The sequence below is a fragment of the Phoxinus phoxinus genome (assembly GCF_949152265.1).
Source record: "Phoxinus phoxinus genome assembly, chromosome: 1".
NCBI lineage: Eukaryota > Metazoa > Chordata > Actinopteri > Cypriniformes > Leuciscidae > Phoxinus > Phoxinus phoxinus.
This window is the reverse complement of record NC_136876.1, coordinates 26,113,772-26,138,594: the sequence shown is the minus strand read 5'-3', so window position 1 is coordinate 26,138,594 and position 24,823 is coordinate 26,113,772. Positions and strand designations below refer to the sequence as shown.

General features: G+C 38.1%; 1 protein-coding gene across 1 annotated transcript; it reads left to right on the top strand.

Moving 5' to 3' along the window:
• The first annotated feature begins 1,230 nt into the window (after nucleotides 1–1,230).
• Nucleotides 1,231–24,823, top strand: fbxl16 (F-box and leucine-rich repeat protein 16). Its single transcript, XM_079629402.1, has 6 exons — nucleotides 1,231–1,572; nucleotides 9,957–10,620; nucleotides 17,095–17,603; nucleotides 18,467–18,551; nucleotides 18,716–18,779; nucleotides 20,293–24,823. The coding sequence occupies exons 1-6, from the start codon at nucleotides 1,562–1,564 to the stop codon at nucleotides 20,439–20,441; spliced, it is 1,482 nt and encodes a 493-aa protein (XP_079485528.1). The 5' UTR covers nucleotides 1,231–1,561; the 3' UTR covers nucleotides 20,442–24,823.

The window sequence follows — 24,823 nt, the reverse complement described above, 5'->3', positions numbered from 1 at the left end:
CTGCAACTCACTGGCAGCCATTTGACAGACCTGCTGATTAAAAACAAGGTGTAAAGTGGAAAAGTCTGTCTGTCTGTGAGAAGCTCTAGTTGGTCCTCGGCATAAATTTAATCTAAACTACTGCTGTAGGAGATGCAGACTTCTTGGCTTAGCACTGAAGCCAGTTTGATGTTATGTAATGGCAGCTAAAATGGGCGTCGGATACATCCTATGCCTCTGGGCAATCTGATCGGAGTGTGCATGAGTCAAACAATCTGCTAGTGCACACCACAGTGTCCTTAAATAGTCAAAAATTGAATTTGTGATCAGTTAATGACAGATTCAACTAACTACAAAATATTGTATATATCGTGGCTACTTATTATGAATTTGTTCTCTCGTTTTAGTAAATTGTAGCCACAATTTAATAATTCACTCATTTGTTTTAGTTAAATAGTGGCCAGGAATTAAGAATTTATTTCCACAACTTATTTTAGTAAGTTGTGGCAACTTTGAACTAATTAATTCTCTCATTTTGATTGAACTCAAACAAGGCATCTCACATCGCTAAAACGTCTATTTGATGTGTGTTTTCATCTGGAAGATGTATTTATTTGAATACGTCTCTAAGATGTATATAGGTTTAAAATTTTTGAAGTTTAAATAAGTGTAAATAATCATTATTTTTAATAAGTATTACGGCTACATAATTTATTATTATGTAATTAATTTTTCTGTGATGCAGATAATTTTTTATGTGTTAAGTTGCAGTCAGAAATCAGGAATTTTGCCTAAGGGATGAACTATTTCCCCAGACATGTTTTTATGCACAAACATAAGCAAATGGGGGAAAATAAGTTGAAGGGGGATACAACTGGGCTACTACACATCGATCCCATTAGTCTGGAATGCCAACAAACAGATTGATAACAACACTGAACACTGACCAGTTATAGCTACTAAATGAAAACACAACGCTAATCAAATTTATTTAAGGACTAGAACGACCTGCCATATTAAGATTAATAATACATGACACAGAAAGAATACAATTATTAATCTATGCATTTCAAAACCACGTAAATACGTGGTTACATATATATTTTAAAAAAAGCAATGCCTTCATCTTTCTCTTATGGAAGAGTTACAACCAACGCTCACAAAACATTCAATGCTCACTAGCCCAAAGCAATGCATTATTGATATTTTTTGCTGCTATCTCTTTAAATGGGATTGGTCTGTTTTGTGTGCGTGTGCATGTGAGAGAGAGACAGCGAGTGGGAGGCAAGCTTTGTGTGGAGAAACAGAATGAACGGGCTGTTATTTTAGTCTAGCGCATTAATTCACTTGTTTAATATTTCTTTCCATACACATATGAAGTGGTATTTTCCGGCTTTGGAACTGGGAGAGGTTTACATCTCAAATTATCATCACCTCCGCAAGGAAATAACGGGCAGGGCTGCTGCTACTACTGGTATATTTATTTATTTTCCCTCATGCGTCCTGCAACGTTGTGGGAAACGCGATCGAGCCAGGCAGCGATCTCTGATTTATGATGGATTAATGATTGTGTGAGCTGCATATGAAAGAAAGGTAAGAATCAACTGTTAATACATTCGATTATTCTTTAATGTGATGTTGATCAAGCTTAGATGGCGTTTGACGCAAAGGATTCAAGGAAAACGAGGATACTGCTAATAACAATTGTCCCCGGGGAACAAGCATTGATAGGAAGAGGATCAATAGTGCTGATCTAAAAAAAAAAAAAAAAAAAAAAAAAGAAGGGGGAAAGGACAAGGAAACGAGAATGCAACATTATTACCGCTCGGGTGAACGTGCATGTATTTGGATGCGTCTCAAAACCTAGTGTGCTGCCTAGCTAGGCTGCATTTTTGGACATCACTGGCGCATGCTGCCCAAAAATGCTGCACGCGACCATACACTGCAATGCATATTGCCTAAATGAGTATTGTCATCGTAAAACATCGTAATATAGGCTACCAATACTAGTTTTTTCCCCCGGATAATTTAGTTTATCTTTCTTCCCGTTGTCAAATAGTTTAGTTCACTTAATCCTCACTTAAGTTCGTTATATTGATGATTAAAACAAAAATTATATCTGTAAAATACTAATAATACAAACTTCTCAAATAAAATAATTTCTTGTTTAAAACCAGACAGAAATACTGATTAATTAGGAAAATAACATGTGATGCCCAGGTAGGCAGCTCACTAGGTTTTGACACGGCCTTTGTCTCGCTTATGGGATGCTGAATATTCCTCATGTACATGACGTCACCTGTCCGTCTTCCTGAGGTCGAGATACACACGTTATCCTCCGCGTTTCGCGCGGTTGTCATGACGTAACAGGCAAATGTTTTGTTCGACATACGGCAACGGCGTTTACACAATGATACAAGGCCCTACAGTGTTTGTTAATATTTAGACAACTGCATGATTCCACACTTGGCGCCAAGGTTGCTCTCTGTGCAGTGTTATAAGACGACAGGAACTTAAAGAGATAGCTCACCCTAAATTAAAAATTCTGTCATCCTTTACTCACCCTAGAGTAGGCTATATTCAATACTGTATGATTGTATGTGAAACATAAAAGATATTTATAATGTTTAGCATCTTTTTTTTTTACATTAAAATGAATTGAAGGTTTAGAGTTACAAAATGGTGATTAAACAATGACAGAATGCTTATTTTCAGGATTTCTTAACAAGTCTAGTCAGGGATTGATTCTGCTAAGCTGTTTAAAAGCTTGGAAGACCCAGTGATTAGGCCTACTATTTTAATTCAAAATCACCAGTGAGTTAATGAGAGTTAGGCTATGTTTAGAAAAGCATACGATCATACTACTGTTTCCATTACAGCTGTACAGAGTATTGTGCACTGAGCATGCACATTTTCTGTATCAATACCTGGATGACTGAGTACATTTAGACAATAATAAGCTGAATACTAGAGAGTTTTCTGCACAGAAAGTACCGGAACTCAATATCTGGTCGTCTGAAGCAAAACCGCAGTGTGTTGAAGCGCTGCCCACAAGGCAATGTGCTCTGACAACATTAAAACGTTAAAATTAAGACCTGGATGAAACATTAACAGTAGCACATTTCTCTCCATTGGTTTGTCAGCAATGCAATAAGACCATAGTTAGCAACTACAGTTGTAACTAATATCATGGGTGAGAGTGATCATGTGTGGAGCCACACTTAACCTACACGACGTAGTGTACACCATCCTCAATGAGACAGTGTAGTTTACTTATCTTCACTATCATACAGAGAATCCCCTCTCTCCGGGTCTGTTTTAAGGGCTGTTCACACCGAGGATTAGAACTACAAAGTCTTTATAATCATTCTAATTCTGTGAGAATAGTGAAGTACACAGAACAGCTATAATGATAAGGACTTAGAGGAACAATGTCATTGAAATCACTTTCAGAATAATTTATTTCCTGCTGAAGAAAGCTAAAAACATTGACAGGGCCAATAAGAAAAGAGCTAATAAGAAAAGAGCTTGATTATTTAAAGATGACATGTCATTACTGCAGTTTGAGCTTATAATAAACAGAACATTATTGTCTGTTGTGGTGGACACACATTTAGTTATTCTTGCTGGGAATGGCCTTTATCAGGTGGCTAGTTTATCAGTCAGTTTTTTCTTTCTTTTTCGGTTTACCAAAAAATACAGTTTTGGCTCTCCACACGGAACACGTCAAACTGTATCGGATCAACCTGAAGTTTTCACTGGCACCCTGTAAACCTAATAAAGATGGCTCCTTCCCTTTTTTAGAGACTATACATCATTCCTTATTTATCTTTGTACGACTGCAGTAGGACACATGCTCCAAATTCGAAATTGTAGTAGCTAGCAGCCGCTCTTCCAAAACACATACAGGTGCAGATTTTCTTTTTACATTAATATAATTTGTGAAGTCTGTAATGGTAGAGTGAATCTATTCCTCAGAGAGTACAGATTTCATACCGTTGTCCCACTTATAAACTTCCAAAGACTTGCTTCAACTTCATCTAACTTCTGAAATGTGAAATTCCAGAGGAAGTCTCAGAAGTGTTCTTAAGCCACCTCTCGCTGAGAACACGACTAGATTGCGTGGTTGCTTTGAACATGCAAATCCCTCTCAAAGAGACCACTGCCAATCCTGTCCACTCCAAGGAGCTTCCACTATCCCATCTCCCCCGTTCCCTCTCTCGTCCCATCCCCCACCCTCATTGTGTGCCACATCTATCCGTGGCAGAAGCAACGGGTCTCAATTCTTTGCTTGTTTGTTGTTGTAGGGCTTGTGTGTTTCGTCAGTAAATCCTAATAACATGGGTAAGGAGGCCGGGCCTGTAGGCGAAATGAAAAGGCTTGGAAAGTGGCAGAGGGGAGAACGGATTTACTCCATGCAGACGTGCTGTCAACAGTTGGAGAAATTCTCTAGAAAGTTTATAGTGGTTTGTCTTTGACTGATACAGACCAGTTCCCTTGTATTCGAAAGCATTTGCGAAATTAAATGTTCTATAATGGCATGTTTGTAAAGGAAAAATGTTCATGCCAAACATTTCAAACATCTTGTTTCTGGACAGGATAGTATATAACAGTATAGAACCATATTATGTAAAGTCCAAGTGTTCTCTAACCATCCGAACTCCCCAAAGAAGACCATAAAAGATTAGTTCATCCAAAAAAACAACAACATTTACTAACACTCATGTTTACAAATTTGCATGACTTTCTCTGAAAAACACAAAACAAGATTTTTGAAGAAGGTTTCAGCTGTTTGTTTGTCCAGATTATGAAAGTTGGCGGGTCCAAAAAGGACTTCCCTGCCACATACTTTGGGCTTACAATGACATGAGTAACCCTGATACTGACAAAGATAATGGCTTATGAAAGAAGGATAATATAGTTGAAGGCATTAGCATATGTTCTCAATTTCAATTTTTTTTTTTTTTTTTTGCTGAGTTTTGGCTAGGAACAGACAATAATCATCACTAGAAAAGAAGGAAGTACATTTCTCAGAATTAGGCCTTTACCCAATGAGTCTTTAATTTGACGTCATTATAGGTTTTAAAAAAAACTTAAGAACAGTTAGAGACCAGGACGAAATAATATGCAATAACTGGAGGTAGTAGTAGTAAAAATCTTTATTTGTCCCTTTGCAGGGCAATTTAAGCAGCTTCAACCTCACAAACATACATATTGTATAAAACATCCCGAACATCACAACATCACAACATCACAAACATCACAAACATCACAAACATCACGAACCCCGGGCATTTACAATGATTCTTCATATAGCTACTATTAAAATTCAAAGTACCTTTATCTTTGTTTCAAATAAGCATTTACACTCATAACTGCATTTGAAACAAAAGACCTAGAAGCTTTAACAGTCCTCCATTTGGGCACTCTATACCGCCAACCTGAGGGAAGCAGTTCAAATTCTGAAAACATAATGTGGGATGTATCATCCAGGATAGTCAAAGACTTCCTAAGAACATTCCTCTCAGACAGAACAGACAAACCCAGCTGTACAGAGCCTGTAATCTTTGACCCTAAATGCGTAATGCTCTGAAGCTGGGATCCACTTTTAACAATTAATCCATAAAACCAACAGATCATAGCAAAAGTCAAAACAGTTTCAATAAACGATCTATAAAACATTATCAATTTGGATTTATCCACTTCAAAAGACTTAAGTTTCCTCAATAAATATAACCATTTTTGTGCTTACGATATAATAAGATTTGTGTTTTCCACCCACCTAAGCTTATCATCAATTAATGTTCCCAAATACTTGTATGAACTGACCTCCTCAACTTCTTTACACGCAATAACTACTTTAGATGGAGTTTAACCAGAATTATAAAATTTATCGTCATATTCGTTAATTTGTAAATGAGAACTCTCACACCAATCCAACAAATAATTCAAAATGGGCCCATGCTCTGTGTCACCTTGCTTTAACAGACTTAGCACCACTGCATCATCTGCATATTTAATAATATGTCTGTCTAAAAGCTAAACAAACAATTGAATCAGTTATTTAGTAGATCCATTAGTAATAAGTAGCCAATTTATCTTTGATAAGCTAATTCCAGCTATGCTAATCCTCTCAGCTTGATTCAGAAAAGAACTTCTACGTGTGGCACTTTTATTTGGAAAAGTAGAAAGGCGCTCAGCATGTGGACATAATTTATAAGCCGTGTGCTTTTTGAACACCCCCCTAATTATTTAAGAGGTGCTTTTCCCCCCTCCTGTATACCCAGATGAACTCCCATGAACCCATCTGGATTGCAGCCATGCTCTTTCCATGTCTCCCTTTCAAATTCTCTACCGCTTAACTGTTTCTGGAGGTTTTCCCTGGCTACTTCCCCTTTTCAAATTCTTCATGGGGGCGACAGCTGAACTGATTTGTTCTAGTGCTGGATGTTAAGAGAAGAACCACACAGCTTTAGCATCTGAATTTAAAAGAATCATGTGAATTTTAAATTGTCCTTCAGAGGTTTAATGACAAGTAGATACATCTATAAGGTGGTGACATCCTTTATGTAATATTGTTTCGGTGTATAAAAACCTATTGACTGAAACATGAGAACACACACCCAGAGGTTATAGTTAGACCTTTGTACAGAGAAGAGTCACTGTGTCAAAGAATTGCTGAGCAACATATACTGGTTATTTTAATGCAGATCTAATGCCACAAAACTTCATCTGTGAGTGAATCGCTTTTCTAAACATTGTGAGAATATCGTTAGAATATTGTGACAATATCACTAAAGTATTTTGAGATAAAAATATAGTTTTAAATATAGATTCCCCACCCCAACATTTAACGCACATTACTCCTTTTTCTTTAAAACTATACATTTTGTGCTGAAATGGAAGGTAAAGACAGCATATCGATAGGGACATGGCAAGCTGCCATCACTTCTTACATAGCACATATCTCGGTACAGAGAGTTCTCTTCAAGCCCCATCCAGAATGTCAACTAGCCTCATTTATAAAAAAAATAAAAAAATAAAAAAAGTGTCCCTTGCCACTCATACATTTGCTGCACATGGTTTGTCATTGCATTGTTTGATTTGCCCCATGCAGAGGACCACTAGCCCTTTCTGTGTCAACTTATTGAATGGGGCCTCAGATTTCATTGGGAACTCTCGACTGCATTGCCCACACAATATCTTGGTGGGCCAAAGCGCTCCTCTGCAGTGCAGAAGTGTAGCTGAAGGCATTCTGATGTGCTTCATCAGGCAGTTCAGTTGCTATCCTTGGTGCTGAAGTTGCACTAACAGCTCTCTCTCTCTCTCTCTCTCTCTCTCTCTCTCTCTCTCCTTATACATCACATAAATGTCTACTATTTGAGATACTTATAGTTCCTCTTAATTCTGGCAATTTTTGTATCTTCATGCCAGTTTTTCCTCTTTGCACTCTGCCATATGAGACAAATTATTTTATGTAGTTATTGTGCAGTGTTTTACAACTTTTTTATTTTATGTACCCCAGAGTCCCATCAGTAAAGCTCAAATACCCTTTCATCAATACCAAACCCATAGCATTATTATTAATCTGAGCAAAATGGCCATTAAAAATGTTTCACTTTAAAATTGAAATGAATCGCATGTGGTTAAAAATCAGACTCATCGTCTCATGTCAAGTCTCTTTTTAAAGAGACACATGAGCTTGTTTGTCTTCACAGGGTTTGACACATCTGGAGGAAATCATAGAGAAACGTTACTAGATTAAACTCAAAACGTACATATTTTGTATTCTTTCCTCAAACATGAACTAAATGATTTAACAACTTCAAAAAAACAACACCACACGATTAATTGTGATGATTTTTTTTCTTTTTCTCTCTCTCACACACACACACACACACACACACACACACACACACACACACACGCACACACGCGCACACACACACACGCTTTTTTTTTTTAAGCTATTAATATTTTTGTTGCATCAATTTGGTAAAGACAAGTACTGTATGTTACTAAATATTTCTATTTTAACTAACTGCTGTTCTTTGGACATTTTTATTCCTCAGAGAATCCTGAAAAGATATTTTGGTTTCCACAAAAAAATTATAATAAATCTCTTAAGCAGCAAATCATCATATTATAATGATTTCTGAAGGATAATGCAACACTGAAGAGTGGACTAATGGCTGTGTATGTATGTACAAACTACATATATTAGTCAAAAGATTCTAATCTATTACTCTATAACAATCTAGTATATATTTTTTTAATAATCTTTAAAAAAATTAAAATAAATTTAGAAATCAAAATCAAATAAAAGTAGAAATCGTATGAATTATCCATCTCTTGCTTAAGTACCATACTCATAGTTGGGAATCACAATTTTAATACATTTCTTTTGCTCAATTTCTAATCAAATCAGTAAGTTCTTGCAGTACTTCTCTGTTGATCAGATGTAATCTTAGAAAGCTCCACCTCTTGAGTGTGGGTGGAAATGGGGTTTGTGGTCTGCTCTTTAGTGTTTGGTTTCCTAGGGAAACAAATTAGATGTGTTTTCCCCCACTAGTTTTCAAAAGCTGTGAAATGAGTTGTGCATTTGCATAGTTTTTACCTAGATTGTGTCTCTTGTGAAGGTCTAGTGGTCATTCAGTCAAAAAACTCATGCAAAATCAACTTGTTTTGCTTTTCTTCACGTAAATCCAACTCATTCTTCATTTAAAATCAGTAAATCCTGGAACGTGTTAGTATTTCAGCTGCAATGATAGTCATGGGCTTATTGAGAAAAATGTCTTAAAGCAAGCAACGCTCATTGACATTTTACACTTGAACCATTAGTGCACAGAGCACACACACCTGCATGGAGGGTTTTAAGGTGGACCAGGGTGTTGAAAAGGCAGCTTCGCTTCAGAGTATTTTCTTCAGTCACTTCCTACAAGGCATTTCTCTGAACAATTCTAAATCCCTGTTTAGATATTTTATCAGTGGCAAAACCGATATTTCAGTGAGTGTTTATTCTTTTTCATCATTTGGGACATGATACAATATATTTATGTGCTGAAACATAATTGACTGATTTTCACTCACTATGCATACAGTGAATGTGACTACATTGTGAATAATAAATGAGTCAGCGAGTAAGTGAGTGAACACCTGCATTGATGTGTAAAATACGGTAAAGCACCTGGCTCTTACAGTATGTTGTGTCATGCACCTGCTGAGTTCACTATCATGGCGTGTATATCAAAGGTCACATTTCTAAGTTTTGTTCATTCTTTCCATTTCTATACTGAAATATACTATCAGTGTCTGTACAAAAGGGCAACTTATGTCCTCATGCTTACAATTTCAATCGATAAAGATATATAAGATATTCAACAAACAGATCAGATTACCTGCTAAATGACAGTGTAGACAGACAGTCGGTCTTAAATATCGGATTTGAAACACAAATCTAATTTGGTCAGTGTTAACCAAGCCTGTGTAATCCAAGTCTACTGTTACAAAAATTAGGGTACAGTACAATATTAGGGTTAAAAAACCTTAAGCCGCCCACAAACTGTGTGAAAAGAAATGGTAAAAGAAGTTTGTTTTGATAAAAAATAAAAAAGGCAGATAAAAGGGCTTTTTACCAAAAGTATGAGGGCACAAATAGGCTTAAATAGATGAAGATTTTTTGAAATGAAATAAAAAGAATATTGAGAAAATATATGGAAAAGAGAAACATAAAAATATGTTGCTAAAAATATTTATCCATCATATTTGTGGGCCAGTGAAAATGTTGGCAGGGCTAGTAAAAATCTGTCCTTGGAAAAAACTGTTATTGTTAAGCCCTGCCATAAAAAATTAACACTTTTTAAAGAGCCCTGATCATATGCATAGTGTGAAAAATATAATATCACAATATATTTTTATTTCACTCTCAAGATGTTATTGCATCCAAGAGCAATAACTCAACTCTGGTCTATTCACAGGCTTCCAATGCTGAATATGTCCACTCCCAGTGACCTCAAGTCTCCCTGCGTGACGCGGAACGGCATGGTCAAGCTGCCCCCCCAGCCCAACGGCCTCGGTTCGGCCAGCATCACTAAAGGCACACCAGCTGCCAAGAATCGCCTGTGCCAGTCGTCCTCTGTGCCCACCATCTTGCCTCCCCCTAGCCTGCCGTATCACCTGGAGCCCCTGCCCACAGCCGCCTCACTGCTGGGCCCCGACCTGGACACGAGCCCCGTGACTGCCATTAAACCTCCCCTCCGGCAATTCCCCAAAACCCTGCTGGAGAGACAACTGGTGCTGGACGAAAAGGTGCTGAACCGGCTCTTATGGTACTTCACCACTGCAGAAAAGTGCATTCTAGCCCAGGTTTGCAAGACATGGCGGAAAGTGCTCTACCAGCCCAAGTTCTGGGAAGGTGTGATGCCCATTCTACATGCCAAGGAACTCTACACTATCCTGCCCAATGGGGAGAAGGAGTTTGTTAGCCTGCAGGCTTTTGCTCTCAGAGGCTTCCAGTCCTTCTGTCTGGTGGGGGTCTCTGATTTGGACATTTGTGAGTTCATCGACAACTATCCGCTGTCAAAAAAGGGAGTCAAGTCTGTCAGTCTTAAGAGGTCGACTATCACGGATGCAGGACTTGAGGTAATTATGTGACTATCAAGAAATACAGATAAAATTTTCATGGAAAAAAATTGTGTATACCGTGGAATGGTAAATATCTATCAACGGGTAGAGATTTATACCACAGTTTTGGCTTCACAAACTAAATAAAATGTAGGGCTGGACTTTTTTTTGTCCAAAAGGAATTGATTGGATGGTTGTGGTTTGCTATTGCTGTGATCTCATGTGAATGATAGGTTGTCCCGTCCTCGCGCTAGTCTTCAGAGAGGAGAAGAGATGTCACTGCAAGAGCGAGGGGAAGTTATTCTGATTAAATATTACAAATGCACATGAATTTGATTTTTTTTTATAATGATGTGCACAGATAAATCATTTATAATACATACGTCAACATTCCATAAAAAAAAAATATTGTAAATTTGGATTTCATGGCATTATTTAGAATTTTTATGATTTTATTGTTGAAGTCTTTGTGAACCAGAAGTTACAACCAACTTTACTTCAGTGTTGTGAGGTACTTCCAAAGCCCCTTTCACACAAACATTCTGGAAAATAAACTGATAATGTGTCCAGGGGATTTGTCATAAACTAGCGTAAAGCGTAGGCCCTACCGTTCCACTAAGCTGACGAATGATTTCAGCTTCAGTGTCATCACCACGACACACCCCTTGCGGCATTGGTCCTGCCTTTTATTCACACAGGGCACATTTTGGGACTGATTCCCGGTACCCGGGTTCCAGTCCAAAATTCAATTGAATCATGCCCTTCACCCGCTAACTTCCTCCGTCTCGTTCACTCGGATGTACGTCATTTCTTACGTTGCACGAGTGCCCCCTACTGACGGAAACTGCAATGGGCTGAATTGGAACGTCCTAAGTCCTTGATCACTTGGAATCAGCTACGGAGTTGATTTTTGTTTTTTTGTTTTTTGTTTAAGAATTAGTTTAATGCAGCATCCAAATGTATATAGGTGTGTTTGGGTTGTTTTAAATTTAAAAACAATTATAATTAATATATCATAGAGTTGTTTGTGGTGGTGCTGATTAGATCTGCGGTGACGTCACAATCGTGTTGTATTGTGGTATATGGAGCTGCCTGAAGTGTACATTTGAAGTAGACTCGATCCCTCTGTCAAAATCGAGGGGACGATGGTCTGTCCACATAAACTTCCCTCGTCCACTTCACGAAGTGGAACACTTCAAAATGGCGGCAGTGATTCCCCCGAAGGGAAGTGCTTAGGGAAGTTTGCAAGTGCGTGTGTAAAAGTGGACTGGAACGCAGCCTAGGTCCCCATCCTGGGACGTGTTTGCGTTCATACAGAAGGCACTATAGCAATTTTGTGGCAATATTTTGGGATCAACGCTCTGTGTGAAATTGACTCAAGTGAAATTAAATATTGAATATTTAATCCCATCTCTCACTCATAGCAGACTGATGGTTGAAGGGGAATGGTTAAGGAAATTCAACCCAAGCTATCAAACTGATATCATCCGAGAGGGAACGCCATTCCAGAGCGGAAGTAAATTTTTCGATTTTATTAAAGTTTTTTTTTTCTGTGCATTACCTTGTATGGATTCTTAAATTTTGCTTTGCAACAATCAAATAAATAAAAAAAATATTTGAAATTAAGTACATTTAATATGTGAAGAATTTAATTCTATATTATTGATTCATAATGAAAAGTTGACATTTTGTTGTTGTTGTTGAACCGCGATTACTCCTAATTTGGTCAGAAGCACCTAACATAGGCTACATGGTTAAGAAATAAGTGCGTTTTGCAAGAACATGTAGCAATGATCACACTCATCACACTTGTCTCTATGCTGTTGCTATTTTAGGACTGGGCTTTTGTTGCCATGGTGAACTCTCAAATTGTTTGTGACGGCATCCAAGCTTTTTTTTCCCCTCAGATATGCAAACCAGCATGTGCAGAGATAGAAGCTGGAGCTTCATCTGTCTGAGAGAGGACTGTGCACCTCGGGCTTGTTTGTGAATTATATAGGGCAGGGCAGATATCACAGCACAAGGCTTGGATCATGACCAAGTACTCAATAAAAGAGTGCTGCCTTCAAGAGTTGTTTTCTTGCTGAAATGAGCTCTTTCCCTTGCAATTTGTCTTAGTCTCTTCATTATAAATATAAGATGTCACTGAAAACTTGAAGTGATTAAAGACAGAAAATGTGTACATTGTTCCCTCTTTTTTTTCTTTGGCTTGGTAAATAGGTCATTGGGGTCACACAATCCATTAGTTGTAGTCCTTCTGAATGCAAACACTTCTTGTTGATCACAACAATTAGGTCAAAAATTCAGGTACACATAATTTGAGCCATACTCTATCTTTACATTTAATACACATAAACTTAATTAACTGCATTTAATCGCATTATAAACAGCTCTATGGATCTTTCTAATTTGGAATACAGTTAGCTTTCCCAATGTACATCAGTCAGGTTAAGAATTAGTATTAGAAGGAAAATAATCTACAATTTCTTCTGGATAAAAAGTTCTTATATGTATCTGTATCATTAATGTTATTATTTCCATTTTGTTGTGTTTCAAAAACGTCAAGGTTTAAAACATATTAAGCTCTATTGACAGCATTTGTGATTGATTACCACTGGAAATAATTTTGAACCTTAATAATTCTGTCTAGGGGTGTAACGATACCCTCATGATGTCACCATTCTATACATATCACGGTACTGAACTCACGATACAATATTATTGTGATACTCCAAGACATATGATAAAAGGATAACAAAAAATGGACTGTTGATTAAAATGCTAAATTTGGTATTACACTGAAGAATAAATGAATAGGCTTGGACTTGGAGCTGGTAACCCAATGCACAGGACAATGGATATTCATGATTCTGAAGCTGAAAATACAGAATTGTTTTAGATGAATATGCCTGCACTCTGTCACTGACTAGATACATTTAAAATAATATAGGCCACTTTTTACTGGTAACATAAGACATTTGGCATTATCAGGAATATCCCCCCATTGCGTTATTATACATTATATTCAACATTATATAGTAGTTTGATGTAGTACTGACACAAAAACTCCCACTGTAATTTTCATTTTGTGTAAACTGTATGTTGTTGTATTTATTGCAATTGTGACAGATATAGTTACACCCCTAATTCTGCCCCTCATTAATTAAAAAAAAAGAGAGCAAAATAATCACCCTGCACATCTGGCCAAAACTGAAATCATGTCTCTTGAATTATAATCTATTCTATGACATAAGGGTTTGGCTCAAAAAACCGAAGGCCTAAGCAACACGTGCGCTGCCACTCACCAGTGATATTGCAGGCATCAATGTTATTTCCGTCCTGTTCGCTTTGCTCAATAATTCAAAGTCTTGAGCTTTGTTGTCATTGTAGAGTTAACCAAAAAGCGGCGAGACCGCACACTGCAATACTATAACGTCGAGGGAAACTCTGAGGCAGTTGCATAAATTTACCCACTTGTTAAAGGGATACTTCAGGATTTAGCAGTAAGCTTTGTATCAGTAGAAAACCTGTAGTATTTTCAAATTACCGTGCTTCCCTCCCTCATATTTCCCTGAGACAAGAGATTTATGTATTTTTTGTCTGTAAAATCTTGATTTTGCGTCATCTGAGGCTTTTTTGGCCAGAGGCTAAAAACTACAGCCGGTAGAAGGCACTAGATCCGCATGTTTTCAACCCGCCCATAGAGGGTGGGATCTCACTCACAGAATGTACAAATAGTGTCAGCCATCTTTTTTTGGAAGCTAAGCTAACAGGTTCTTATTCTGTGGGAAAAGCCGAGTAGTAGGGGTTACCATCCTCTTTTTCCCGGACATGTCCGGCCGTCGAGATTGTCCAAAATGTCCAGGATTCGGCTTTTGCTTTCTGCAGTCGCCATTCATTGTTTACATGCACACATTTTGTTTCAATCTAACTGAATTCATTCCGATTGGTGAATCTGAATGTAGTGTTTACATGAACGCTAAACGTGATGGGTCAATGTGCGTTTTAGCATCGCTAAGAAAATTCCCGCTCCTCCGTGAGAGATACGAGACCGGTGCGTCTCAAAGGTGCCGCTAATCAGTAATCACGCCACCGGCCTCGCGTCGTTCTCCCGCGGCCGTCAGTCTTGTCCTGCTCGCCACAGTAAACATGATGAATGGCGACTGTAGAAAGCAAAAGCCAAATCCCGGACATTTTTGGCGATCTCGAAATCCCGGGCAGACTTGTCACGGAGACTCACTAGTAGCCTAGCCTTGTTGTTTAACTGCGCTCTCTTACCGGTAGGCGTGGCTTGGGAGTGGCCTCGTAGGGCAGCGAAGCAAGTGCATTCTGGGAGTTGTTGTCTTTCATCCACATGAGCCACAAATACATTTTCTGGCTTTCCTCAGTATAGAAGGCTCCAAATTCTAAAATAATTTCACATTTCTACTACATAAATGATCCATTTTAAATACACATTCATCTTTCCAGAGGTGAAGTATCCCTTTAAGCCTATGCTAGTTGGACCAACTAAGAGGTAAACAGTCTTACTTTTCCGATTCAAATTAGACCGATCTACATTATGTAACTGACTTAACTGAAGTTAGCTGAATAACTTTTAAGACTAGACTACGCAGTTTAGGCAACCTCTTGTTACCTCACTGGTCTTCCACAATGCAGTTGTGGCTCAATGAAACCCGCGAGGCCGTGACTGGAAGTTACTTGCGAACGTCATAATGCGCAGCTGCGGTAAGTGCGGTTTAAAAGTTTAAACTCGATTCTGAATTTTTGTTGATCTTGATCGCGATTTTTAAAGAAACAATCGCGATGCAGAGAGGAATCGTTTTGTTTGCTGTTCTGTTCATTAAGTAGGCCTAGACCTGTCAAATCACGCTGAAATCACACTCTCATAAGTAAATATTAAATAGCATAGCCTAAAGACAAACAAGTGTGAATCTGTTAGCAGGAAGAAAAAAAACGAAAACTGACCATTAATTTATAAATTATGTGAGTGCACAGGTATTAGACATGCTCATTAGAAGAAATTATTTATACATACATTTATGATATGTAATAGGCCTATGTTTTTTAAAGCTTTTTGTACGCGTGTTGCCCTAATTTCTAATGGAAGCAGTAACAGTTGTGATGTTCTTGTAATGGCATTCTGAAAAATTGACACCATTGGCAAATGTCGTTGCTAATTTGTTTTTGTCAAACAAAAAACAAAATCCTCTCTGCAACCAACGTTCTGGGAAAGTTAGGCTAGTTCATGCCCAGACAGCAACATGGTGTCGGCCCAGATCTGGCCCACACTTGGGGCCTCTTTTATAACCATTGCGTATGCACAAAAGAGGCCCTGAAAGAGGCGTACCCCTAGCCTGGAAAAACCCTGATGAACTTCCGGCAAAATTAGATTTGCTCTGCAAGTCAGTCTGGCCAAGAGCCCTTTTAACCCATTTCCAATTTTTCCAAATCGAGGCACCAATCACAAACGTTGAGGCGGGCTTTACACGATGACGATCGCTCTGATTGGTTTTAGGTCTATAAACCAATATATAAAAATATATCCAAATATATCCAAAGGGGCCTATATTTAGGCCCCTTTGGAAATGGGCTGTGAATGAACCTTCCCCAGACCCACTCTCATTTGCAACTGACTGCAATCTAACTAACGGCAGATGAAGTAAAACCTAATCATAAATACAGTGCATGTTCACAATAACAGTTTAAATAAATAAAATAATGATTTAAACTGTTTTACTTCTGATATAAACATTTAGATGAAATATGTCATTCTCATTAATGGAGTTAAACACTTAAACTACATGAAATCATTACTGAGAAGTTACAACTTGTGGATGCAATGCTTTTGAACACTTCCTCTGGCATGCTGTGTTTTAATGTTTTAACTACAGAGATAATTGGTTATCATGATAATAGCCGATTGTCTGAGAAAATAGTTTTGTGCAAATAATGCACAACAAGGTGTATCTGTTTCCATTAAAAATATAAATCAATTAAAAATACTATTTGATCCTACGCACAGTTTTATAAATGAGACCCCTGATGTGTGCCGGATCTGGGCCGACACTATGTTGCTGTCTGGGTGGTTATAATAATAAATCCCAAAAAATAACCATTAGAGGACATTTTGTATCAGCTTTTATTTGGTTATCACACAAAACTTGCCTGAAACATTCTGGCAATTGGTTCTCAAAGAAGTAACTAAATGGGAACCATATTACTGCAATTTTCTGGGGTTTCAAATGGTTTCTGCAGCCACCCAAGCACTGCACATTTTCCCCCATATTTAACACAGATGAATTTATGAATCAGCTGTTTGGTATAGTACTCTACTGAGCTGACATGTGCATTGGTGAGAAGGCTCCAGGAATGGTCTTAAAAAAAATCCTCCAGGATAATGCTGTGAATATTCATTAAGCTTTGGTCAATTTGCAGTTGTATGTGTGTATGTATTAAAATAACATTGCTCCTCCATCCTGGGCTCTTCAGGTGATGCTGGAACAGATGCAAGGGCTGATGCATCTTGAACTCTCCGGCTGCAATGATTTTACAGAAGCCGGCCTGTGGTCCAGCTTGAATGCGCGGCTTACCTCTCTCAGCGTAAGCGACTGCATCAACGTGGCAGACGACGCCATCGCCGCCATTTCTCAGCTCCTTCCCAACCTATCGGAGCTCAGCCTACAGGCCTATCATGTGACCGACACGGCCATGGCCTACTTCACCGCCAAGCAAGGCTACACCACCCACACGCTGCGCCTGAACTCCTGCTGGGAGATCACCAACCATGGTGTAGTCAACATGGTGCACAGCCTGCCCAACCTCACCTCCCTCAGCCTGTCGGGCTGCTCGAAGATCACAGACGATGGTGTGGAGTTGGTTGCAGAGAATCTGAGGAAACTCCGAAGTCTGGATCTGTCCTGGTGCCCCCGTATTACTGACATGGCACTGGAGTATATCGCCTGTGACCTACACAAACTGGAGGAGCTGGTTCTGGACCGGTGAGTCTGCTGAGTTTGTATTATGGAGCGGAAAGGAAATATTTCCTCCAAAGTAGTGATAAACCAATAAAGTCTATCAGACTGGCTTATTCATTAGCTGGTGTATGTTTTTTTTTATTTTATTATTTTTTTTTTTTAATCAATCCATTTATAAATAAAAATGTATTTAAAAAATAATCAATTGTTTCAATATATAACAATAATAAATATATATTTTCCGCAAAGCGGAGATTCGATTACATTCGATTCAATTCACATTCTATTCACATTTTATTTGATTAACATTTGATTCGCAATCGATTCGACTCACATTCGTTTCAAATCATATTTGATTAGATTAATATTCGATTCAATTCACATTTGATTAACAATTAATTTGATTCACATTCGATTAGATTCATATTAGATTCTGTTGTACACTACCAAAATCCCATTTGCTATCATGCTGTGTGGGTGGGGTCGCTTTAACGTTCTATTGCATCTAATTTTTTTGCCAGCTTTATTAGAACTTTTTTGCATAACAGGAAGAATAAGCTACACCAATGACAAGACAATTTCAAATACTACAGATTTAAAATCCTTGTTATATAACAATTTCAGTGGAGTGCTGTAATTCAGTGAGTGTATCTTATAGCTAACAGCATGATATTTTGATACAAAAATCATGCATGTTAAAGTATGAAATTCCCCTGGTGATATCATGATATTTTTTAAGTGAAACTTTATATCTACCTGCACTGAAAAAAATACGTTTTTAATTAATTACAAATTGCTAAAAAATATATTTCTGGACCAATTATTTTATGCCTAAAGATGGTAAAGACTTAAAGTAAAATAACTCTCCTTCATATGACTATGTTCAGATGTGTGCGGATCACAGATACAGGCCTGGGTTACTTATCTACCATGTCAACTCTGAGAAGTCTCTACCTGCGCTGGTGTTGTCAAGTAAGTGTCTGTACAGCTATCTCAGTCACCTAAATGGGATAATCTTACTATGATAAAAAACAGTATGGGTAGTTAACATTAGTTGTCCATTAACTTATTTAATCAATCACAACACCGCTAAAACTGCATAAAATTTGATGTCAACTCCCCTTATGTTCTTTTAGGTGCAAGACTTTGGGTTACAGCATCTATATGGCATGAGGAGTCTTCGTCTTCTCTCTCTAGCAGGTAAACTCACTCTTTCTCTGAAAGTACAGTGCTGATTCTGCAGGATGCACTGATAAAGTCCTGATGAAGCACAATAATGAAATTATGTTTTGAAGTAGATCATTTCTATGAATACCTGAGCTCAATCATGTTATGGAAAAAGCTCCATTAATCCCTCAATAACAGATAGTGCTGTCTGAGTAAAAATATATTGCTTTGTAAAAGAAAGATAAATTTGACTTTTAGTTGATGAATACATAATAAAAATGTGATATACAAGTCTAATTTTAAAGAACATTTGTACATTTGCAGATCAGACATATCTGCCTGTTTCAGCAACAGCTGCTTAGAAGGACGAAACAAGTTTCTTTTGACTAGTCGATGTCATTTATTTAGCATTAGAATTTGCGCTTTTAAACTAAGAGCATTCAATTCCTGTGGATGAAAACACGCTTCCTATCAAACTGATTAATTAAAGGGGTGGTAAAATGCCATTTTCACAAGATGTAAAATAAATCTCTGATGTCCCCAGAGTGTGTGTGTGAAGTTTTAGCACAAAATACCCCACAGATATTTTATATAGCATTTTAAAGTTGTCACTTTTTGAGGGTTTGCAAAAACGCACCTTTTTGTGCCTGGCCCTTTAAATGCAAATGAGCTGCTGCAGAGGGCGGGGTTTCAAGAGCTCATGTGTGTTAACAGCTGCGATTACCTCACGCAGACACACTAAAACTACAGAAACTGTTCTGTCTTTAATGTTAAAACGGAGTCAGACAATGATGGAGAGACTCAAGAAGAAGTGACAACATGTAGAAGCAACAGGACGTCTCTGAATGGTTAGTTGATGGATTTATGTTGCTGATGTTAACTATCTTCAATTAGGATATTCTGTCATGGTAATCTATAAATCGCTCGTATAGGAACTGTTGTAAGATGCACACATGTAGAGTCCATTGCATGTGAAAAGATGGATGCTAAAGTTTGAGCTGACTCACAAATGTGCTCGACTACAACAACTTTTCCTCTTCTCAACATGGACTGCGTGTTCCGGGGGCGGGGTTTATGTACATTTTAGGGTTGCTAATGTCACTAACCCGGGAGGAATGTCGTGTAGTCCCTACCAGCCGTTTGTTGTAGTCCTTTTCTTTAAAAGCAAATATCTTCCTTTGCTTTGAACTTTGAGCGTTGTAACTTTGCAGATGTTGTTTATGCTCAAACAGCAACATTACACACTAACTAAAGTTAGAAAAGTGAAATCATACTTTACCACCCCTTTAAACTGCATTTATGTTGTCTAGAGACATTTGATGGAATGAAAATTGGAAAGAGTGATTTTAAAATAACACTATATATTTTTGTAAAATATTTTGTCAGCATTATTTCTTGCTTAATTTCTATATATAGGTTTAACAAAGCAAAATGTATCAGGTTGGGAATCATCTGTGATGCAAATAGTGTTGTCACAAAGGCATTAAAAACAGGAAGTGAGCTGTTAGCGTGTGCACTCAAGCGGCTCTCATTTACTCTGTCTCAGGGTGCCCTCTGCTGACCACCACTGGTCTATCAGGCCTGATCCAACTGCAGGAGCTAGAAGAGCTGGAACTGACCAACTGCCCTGGTGCCACAGCCGAACTCTTCAAATACTACTCCCAGCATCTGCCCCGCTGCATGGTCATCGAGTAGAGCAAAGAGTTTCATGGGCACCAGCACCCACCACATCACCAAAACCTCCTCCTACAGACTGATGATAAACCCAACTTCATCCTGGACCCACAGGGAGAATCAATGAGAGAAATTGAAAGGAAGTTTATTTTCTGGAGGGGTGAAAAGGGATCATTGACATGGAAGATAAAAAGGGAAATCTGAGAAAAGAGGTCGGAATGGGCCTGGAGTGGCGAGCGAGAGGGAAAATGTACAAAGCGCAGTGGCTAGATCTTTCATTAAATAACATGACACATAGGAATCAGCCCCCACACATACATGAAACATGTTCCTCCACTGAACTGTGAGACTAGTTTCCATGTCTTATCCAAAACTGTTTATCTTGAAGTGACAAAGGTGTGCGCTGCCTGTTTGAGCTGTCTCTCATATCCAGGGAAAGATAGAGAGGAACCGAGACGTTTAAGGGAAAGAACGGTTAAAGAGCCACTGCAACAGGGTCTCTTCGCTTTTGTCCAACGGCACCAGGGTTTCTCGCTCCCCTCAGTGGTGCTGCCGCCGCTCCATGTCTGTGTCTTAACAAAGGGAAAAAAAGTAGAACTTTAGAGATGAACAGCTACGTAGAGTTTCACATCAACGCTACTTGCTTTTTGTCATGCGGTTCTCTTTTTGTCTTTTTTTGAAATATTATTTTTTTAAGTATTATTTTTGATGATAAGGATTACTGTGAAACATTTATGGTATGAGTTTGAGGTTCGGGACACTTTGAAATAAGATGGAAATCCAGGTACGGTGAAGGTACAGTATTAAGAGGTACTGTCCTTTGAAAGGAACCAGCATAATCAGAAGTCAGGAGGTTATTTCCCGACCCAGCAGATTGCTCTTTTAAAGACATTTCCAGATATTTTGAGTTGGGGAGCGGAGCGGATCGGATCGGAACTGCTCATACATTTTAATGTGGTTCAAAGGGACTGTGGTTTGTACAAAAGATAGCTTGGCTTTTTCATCTGCCTGTTTTGCTTTAATTCCATTTGATGTCAATTGATATTAGTGGCTTATGTGCAGGTTTCCATATTAATCCTGATTCAAATGAAGATGAGATCTTTGAGTGATCCCATAATGCAGCGGAGCCACGTGACAGCCTTTCACAGCCTGAAACTGCACGTCATTGCTTACTTGTCACCAGGCCAAACCATTACAGCATGGCAATTCTACCATAGTTTCTAACTGTACAGGCGCAGCGACTCTTTCAGCCCAAATGCTTTCAAATACATCTGATGAATACAGTTTACAGTGATTTGCATCAAATGCAGAGGCAGGCCAGTGTAATTAAAGTGATCACAAACATCCCACACAAGATTATTACAGTAGTCCCTCTTCATCTAGCAGTTTTGCTTTCCATTTAAGCAATACCCACATGTCTGCTTTTAGATCAGTAGCACCTTTTTATTTTCATAGATGCCGGATTCTTCGCCCACACAATTCTGCTCATCTGTGGTGCCTACCTCATTGTAAAATTCGGGTACATGGAATACAGTTCCGCAAGAGAATTTACAGAAAAAAAAAACACTTGTTCTTTTCCAACCCGCTCCATACCCCCATACTGAACCTATTTGTCTTCTCAGGAGATTAACGTGCTGCTCAGAAAGTCTCAGATAGGTCTGCTGTGATGTTCACCTACTTTACCCAGTCTCAAACTTAAGACTTGCAAACTGAAAAAAAAAAAAAAAAAAAGGCATGGTACACAATTTTGGAGCCTTAGATTGGTGAATAATTGAATTAAAAGCAACCCCTAAGTTCTAACAAGTGAAATGTTTACCTCTGAATAGTATAATATATGTGGACAGTAGTACATACAATTTGCTACTTTTTTTCTTCAGGAAATTGTACAAAAATTTACTTTTAGATCAATTGACTTGCAATAATGCACTTAAACCAGGGATTTGGCTGGTTAATGCCACTACTGGTAAATGCCTGAACTACATTATCCGGACTCAAAATCAACTTATTCTGACTAAATAACTCACTTCCTAAAGCAGGATTTCATAGCGATGGCATTGAAGAACCATTTTGGGTTCCTCATAAAACCTCACAGTGAACAGTTTCTAAACCAAAATTGGCCACCTTTTTGCTAATAAAGAGCCTTTATTTATGAGAGCGAAAACATTGAGATGAATGAGACTTGTAAAGGACAGCAAGCTTTCTCCAGCTATTATAGACCTCCTTGATTCAAACACGAAGCTATCTTACTGAGAACAAAAACAGATGGATATGCCAAGTCCTAAATCATCCAGGCTTTAAAGATAACAGATTATATCTAGTAAATTATACATTTAAACATTAGCACTCAGCTCAGCAGTCGATCTCTCTTCGTGTATATAGTGACCTGTTAAAAAGGGGGAGGGGGGGGGGGCACAGCTAATCAGCGCTAGCGTCTGCTGCTTTTCCAGGCAATCCCCCTTGAAACTTTTAATCTCACTACCTTGTGTGAATTTATCTTTTGAATCATTGAAGTTGTTACTTATTTATTTGCTTTTACTTAGTGGGTTAATTTATTGACACGATGCACATATTTATTTATTTATTACATTTAGCCTACGAGGATGGTACGAGGTTGTTTATTTATAAGTAGAACATATTTTTTGAAGGGGTAACTGAGAAGACAGGAACTAGTGTGGGAATTGGAGTTAAGTTTTTGTCGGATGACTTGGCCTTTTTTGCCATGGTTTCAACGGTTCAACTGCAGCCTCTGAGGCTCTTGTTTTTGGCGGGAAAACTGTTGACACACAGCTGACAGAACTCACTGAAGAATGGAAAGGCAATAACTGGTTGACAGAGGCGTGGCTGACAGTGAGTTGACCTACCTTTTCTAACCCTCCTGCAGCCCAATATTTTTTTCTTGGTGACTAATTTTGTTGTTTTTAGAATGGATGTCAGTTGAGTTATAGTGAAATGGCATTGTCTCCAGCATTGGATGTTGAACATTCTGCACCAGTAATTCATATGAGCGCAATTTTTTTGCTGTGTTTGGTTGATTTGAGGTATCCTGATAACTGTTAGAAGACATATAGCAGTATTTACACTCACCGATTGTCTTTTAAAGAAAAGAACAGCGTTTATATAGAGAAGGTTTAAAGGAAATCCCATCAAAGCTCCTTTCATTCCGTATGTCTCCATTGATAACATAAACAGAACCATTTGAGATGAATGAAATAAAAAGAGATTATTATTATTATATCTCTAAGGCATTGCATAGTATTTGAGGACAATTATATGAAACTGTCGGAGATATTGTATTAATCTTGTATAAATAATATTGTTTTCACTTCAAACCGAGCCTTTTCCCTCTTTGTATGGAATCAGAGTTTGTGTGTGGAATGGATTTTTTTCACCTAATAGAACCCTAAATATAAATATTATAACTCATGCACTAACCCCACTGTAATCTGTAAATATATATCAATATGCCGAGGCATCTGTCAGAAGGTTTCAACTGTTTTTGAGGCTGCCTGGCTCGTGCACGTCTATACCTCTCTAAACAAAACGAGTCAGCAGAAAAACCTGGTCAAGGAAAGTGGCAAGATATGCAAAAAGGTTAATGTCTTTTAGCGATGAATCACATCAGCAATCGATAGTATAAGAGACTTAAGCTTGTTTCACTTTGTACATTGAGCTAATATCAAAGACATGGTAATACGGGCTAAATGCAAGAATATTAACAGATGTTTATTGTGTGTCTACATTGACACTGTGTAGGCAGCACGCATATGCCTGCTGCCTTCTTCATATGATCGAGGCAGGGTTACATTTCTGAGTCAAGGAAATACTGGTACTACTGTGTAAATTTCGCTTACCTACAAGACAATTCTGGCTGGCAGATATGGAGTGTTTCTGTCTGATTTACACTGTAAATTTAAACCATTATCAAAGACCAGTTTCCATGAATAGTGATCCTCTGTTCTTGCTCTCTAAAGGAGTTTTACTAGCTTACCACATCCAGTATGTGTTGGCAGTTTCTGTTCACCCTCCAGCTAGCTTTTAACTCTTTAATGTCTGGCGGTTTTAATGGTTAAGCGAATAGAATAAATCATCTGTTCATCTAACTCTTCCCAGCTAACATATGTCAGTATTGTTTCTTTTTATAAATTTGAGAACGACATGATTCAAAAACAGAAAGCGACTCCTTTGTTGGCTCTTTTATGTACGTGTACATTTAATACTAAATCAATATTAATAATGCTTTTGACATTCATACAGGGTCAGTAACAACGACTTTTAATCTGGTGCAAACATGGTTTGGGTGAATGTGGTTCAACAGCCTAATGAGCAATGTTACTGTAGATATCCTCCTCACACTGATTATCGAAAATGTTATTTTCATTTATTTGGTATTTTATTTCACTGGT

What these genes read in the sequence shown, in the direction of transcription:
- fbxl16 (XM_079629402.1), top strand. An exon ending in ACCTGCGCTGGTGTTGTCAA is followed by an intron (nt 18,552 to 18,715) that starts GTAAGTGTCTGT and finishes ATGTTCTTTTAG; the next exon opens with GTGCAAGACTTTGGGTTACA. An exon ending in TCGTCTTCTCTCTCTAGCAG is followed by an intron (nt 18,780 to 20,292) that starts GTAAACTCACTC and finishes ACTCTGTCTCAG; the next exon opens with GGTGCCCTCTGCTGACCACC.